General features: G+C 34.5%; 1 protein-coding gene across 1 annotated transcript in view; it reads left to right on the top strand.

Moving 5' to 3' along the window:
• Positions 1 to 851: 851 nt before the first annotated feature.
• Positions 852 to 5,000, top strand: part of LOC138866671 (uncharacterized) — a 545,967-nt gene continuing 541,818 nt past the window's right edge. The window contains exon 1 of the mRNA XM_070139850.1: positions 852 to 1,606. Within this exon, the coding sequence (XP_069995951.1) occupies positions 1,557 to 1,606 (50 nt within the window). The 5' untranslated portion in view covers positions 852 to 1,556. The remainder of the gene's footprint in view (positions 1,607 to 5,000) is intronic.

Raw genomic sequence — 5,000 nt, 5'->3', positions numbered from 1 at the left:
CTCTCTCTCTTCTCTTTCTGTCTTCCCTCCCTTATTCTTCTCTCTCTCTCATTCTCCCTTCTCTCTCGCTCTCTCCTCCCTTATTCTCTTCTCTCATTCTCCCTTCTATCTCTCCCTTATTCTCGTCTCTCATTCTCCCTTCTCTCTCCTCTCTTATTCTTCTCTCTGTCTCTCATTCTCCCTTCTCTCTCCTCTCTTTTTCTCTCTGTATCTCATTCTACCTTCTCTCTCCTCTTTCCTCTCACTCCTCTCTCACTTCGCGGTCTAACACTCGCATGTTAGTTGGCGCACGCAAACACACACACACGCACATACAAACAAACAAACACCCCATTTCTCTTCTCTCTCTCCAGGCAGTAAGCATATGCATTTATCTATCTATGCAACGGCCGGAGCTCACGGTACGTCGTGTTAAATCTCCTTCCCTGTCTTTTTTTCCCCTTCTCTCTCTCTTTTACTCCTCATCCTTCGCCTCTTTCAATTCCTTGATCGCTCGAGTGTGATCGAGGAAGCGGCACAGCGCGGCGGCATCGGAATCTCCTCTCGCGGACCAATGGAGGCGGAGGGCATGGCGCGGGACCCAATCACAACTGAGGAGGGCTCTGGGGTACAACCACCGAGATCTGGGGAGATTGACGCGCGGATGCCAGCGCTCCCTTGCGCCCGCGTCATTTGCCCTTTAATTGGGGCCTCCTTCCGGCGCGCTGGATCTCCCGACGGTGCGCGATGGGCGGCCAGGGGGGCGCCCGAGACTCCCCCTCGGGGATCGGTGCTCGGGACTTCCGGCGGCGGCGCGAAGAATCGGTGGGTCGCAATTGGGTAATTGATAACCACGGCGGTCAGGTGTGATTCTCACCTGAGCCAGACGTAAGATTATTTACTTACGAAGCTGCATTCTTGCCGAGATGAAGCATGATTCTCGGGCTGGTTCTGGGCCACCGGTGGCAGGGCTTCCCAAAAGTCACACGCAGGGGACGCGAGTCTCATTCGAAGCCCCGAACGGGAGCCAGACCGAGAAAATGTGTAGAATTTTGGGTATGTTGATCATGTAGATGAATCTCTTCCCGTACGAGACTTTGGGCACTTGGGGCATCTGGGCACTGGTTGATGAAGTCCACTATGGTTAGTAGCCAGTGGGCCAAACCAGCATAGCATTTGTGGGACGGTTAGTGGTCGTTCAGTGAGGGAGGCATCGGAACATCGCCGCCCTGGTCGTCTTTGGTGACAAAATTTGCAATCGAATCTAATTTTTCGCGATCCCGCCTGTCCATGCTGGTTCTGGCCTTTGGCACTTGGTCAAATAATCTGTGATATATATTTTAAAAACGTCGATATATATACACATACATAAATATATATAAATGTATATACTACACGCATAAATACACAACAAAAAAACAGAGATCGTCTTGTACATAGAGAGGTCGGGCGAGGTTGCTTTATGATGCCAGTATATGATCGTTGTTATTAAGAACGCCAAGAACATGCACGGAGCGAGTGCCCTGTGCTCAGCTGTCCGTCCTCCCACCTTGAGAAAATCGAGCTAAAATTCCACAATGACTGCCACCAGCGTCATTATGGAACTGTCCAGCCCAGCTAAACGCAAGTAAGTACACTGAGGTTAAGGGGGTTCGACCGGGGCAGAGGCCAGAGGGAGGCATGGCACTGGACTGGCACCCTCTGGCACCCTGGGGGATTTAGGGACTTCAGTGAGTGGCGGCAAATGCTAATTTTGGCCGTGGTGTAAAGGCACTGTTTGGTTGGTCTAGTCTTTATTTTTTGTTTTTTCACTTTGTTTGCGGGGTCTGTTTGTTTTGGGCATCGCCATTTCCGTCGCGTGTTCCTTTATTTGTTTTTTTTTTTCCTCCAAACATGGAAATCAGATTCCGTGTTTATGGCCTTTTAAGAGGCTGCAGTGTAATTACCTCGAAATGCACCAGAATCGGAGGAAAATTTACTGTCAAATAAAAGTGAGATTTGTCAGATAAGCGACAATGTGAATTGGTTGAGAATCCTAAAGTATTCATACCTTATCTAGACACCCTCAGGCAATAGCAATTAGGATAAATTATCAAATTCAATAGCGTTCCTTAAACGACCGGCACCCCAAATTACCATCTTCAAAATACACATCACATTTCAGCCAAACGCTTAAAACACGTAAATAAAATGTATATACAAATCGCTAAGGACAACGGAACATTGCAATTGTTTGCTTACTTATAATTCTTTGTTTGTTTCGGAAGTAGTAGTAGTAATAGTAGTAGTAGTAGTAGTAGTAGTAGTAGTAGTAGTAGTAGTAGTAGTAGTAGTAGTAGTAGTAGTAGTAGTAGTAGTAGTAGTAGTAGTGGTAGTAGTAGTGGTAGTGGTAGTGGTAGAAGAAGAAGGAGGAGAAGGAAGCTTCAAGGGATTGATATTATTGCATGTATGTTGCAGTTCTATAAATAAGCAAAAAAATGTCACTGAATATAACAATAAATAGTATCAGTTTAGTAGAAAAACAGCCATGTTTTTTGTTATTAGATTTTATCATTCAACTTTTTTTGAATAACGTGAAATTTTTCATTTTCGTTTCACTTCGTTTGTTTGCTCTCTCCATAATATTATTCAGTTAATATTTGTCAGTAATTTTCTTGCAAACTCACGGGTTTTCATGACATAAAACAACATCCGTTGGTATTTCAAAAAGACGAAAATTGACGTAAAAGTAGAAAAAGGTAAACAAGGATAATATGTGTGAATGAATGACTGAATGAACCGGCTTCATTCATTCTCTGAATATCGACGATTATTCTACAGCGGTGTTGTAATTGTTGTTATTGCTGTTGTAATAGTAATGATAGTGATAGCAGCGTTGAGAATAATGATGAATATAACAATAATGATCATACCATTTTTGATAATGCTGATAGTAATGATAATGTTAATGAGGATGATGACAATGAATATGATAATAGTTATGATAATGATAATAATAATGATGGTATAAAAAGCAATAACAACAACAATCACCATCATCATCACCATCACGGGGATTATGATAATAACTATAATAATTATGAAAGTAATAATGATGATGATTATGATAGTAATAACATTGATAATAATAGTAGTAACAAAAAATGGAAATTAAGATAATGATCATCGTCATATGATAGTAAAGAAACTACTGCTACTACTACTGTTATCTTAATATTTTGGTAATGATGATAATAGTAATAATATAATGATAATGATAATGATAACGATGATCATAAAAATAATGTTATTTTTTTTATTATTATCATGCTTTTTATCATTATCATTATCATTACCATTTTCGTTATTATCGTTACTGTTCATTGTTAATGAACATGATCATTGTAAATATAATTGTTATTATTATTTGTTGTCGTTATTATTATTATTATTATTATTATTATTATTATTATTATTATTATTATTATTATTATTATTATCATTTCTATTATTATTATTCCTATCATTATTATTATCATTATTTTTTGATTATATTAATATTGTCATTTTTGTTATTGTTATTATCATTATTATTTTCATTGTTATTATTATGATATTGATAATGATAATAGTAATAATGATGATTATGATAATAATAATGATGAAAATATTAATAGTGGTAATGATAATAGTGCTGCAAATGTTATGGTTATTATTATTGTTATTATTGATATTTTTAGTAATATTGTTATTGGTATCATTGATATTGTAATTATTATTATAATTGCCAGTAATAGTAGAAATAGTAGTAGTAGTAGCATTATGATTTTTTATGATGGTTATTATTATTATTATAATGATAATAGTGGTGATAATGAAAATAATAATAATTATTATTACTATAAATATCATCATCATCATCTTCATCTTCATATTACCTTTATTATTCTTATTATATAGTTAGCATTGTCAGTCGTATTATTATTGCAATCAGTTTTGTTATCATTTATTCATCATTGATGTTATTCTTGTCATCACCGTTATTGTTATCATAATTATATTTTTGTTACTGGTGTTATTATTATCATTATTATTGTTATTATTATTGTTATTGTTATTGTTATCATTATTATTGTGATTACTATTCTTATTGTTATCATTATTATTATTATTACTTTGTTTATTAATACTATAATCATTATTATTATTATAGTTGTTAGTACGATTGTTGTTATTGATATTTCTTTTGTTATATTATCATCATGATTATCATTATTATCTCCATTATTATTGTTAAGATTATTATAAGTGCCTTTATTGCTAATATTATTACCATTATGATTATTGCTATTGTTTTTTTACTGCTATTGTTTTTTTACATTATTATTATGATCATTATCATTATCACTGTTATTATTGTTGTAAATATCGTTTTTATTATCGATATCATTATCATTATCATCCGTATCATTATTATTGTTATTGTTAACAACTTTATCATGATTATTTTTATTAGTTTTATTATCATCAAGAATATTATTATAATTTCATTATTCTCATTATCATTATTGTTATTATTGTTGTTATTAATGCTAAGGGCAATATTATTATCATTACTGTTATCAGTTTCATTATTGTTTTTATCATCATCAACAGTATCATTATCATTATCATTATAATCATGATGATGATGACTGTGATTATTATAATCGTTAAATAAAAAGCAGAAGTATAGATATAAATGTAGATTTAATTATGATTATCATTTTAATTATCTTAACATCATCATAGTTATCACTGTCATTAAAAATGTAATTGCGAAACTTTTACTATCATTATAATGATAATGCTGATAATAATGATAATCCTCATCATCACTGTCATCATCATCAATTATTATAATCACTAAAGTAATATAATGATAATGATTATCATAGAAAGAGACAGAAAGGTGACGATAGCTTGCTAAGACGAAGAAGAAGGAGAAGGAGAAGGAGAAGGAGAAGGAGAAGGTGAAGGTGAAGGTGAAGGAGAAGGAGAAG

Source organism: Penaeus vannamei, chromosome 26 (assembly GCF_042767895.1).
Source record: "Penaeus vannamei isolate JL-2024 chromosome 26, ASM4276789v1, whole genome shotgun sequence".
NCBI classification, from domain to species: Eukaryota; Metazoa; Arthropoda; class Malacostraca; order Decapoda; family Penaeidae; genus Penaeus; species Penaeus vannamei.
Note: the sequence above shows the minus strand (reverse complement) of the source record. Positions and strands in the feature narration are given on the sequence as shown.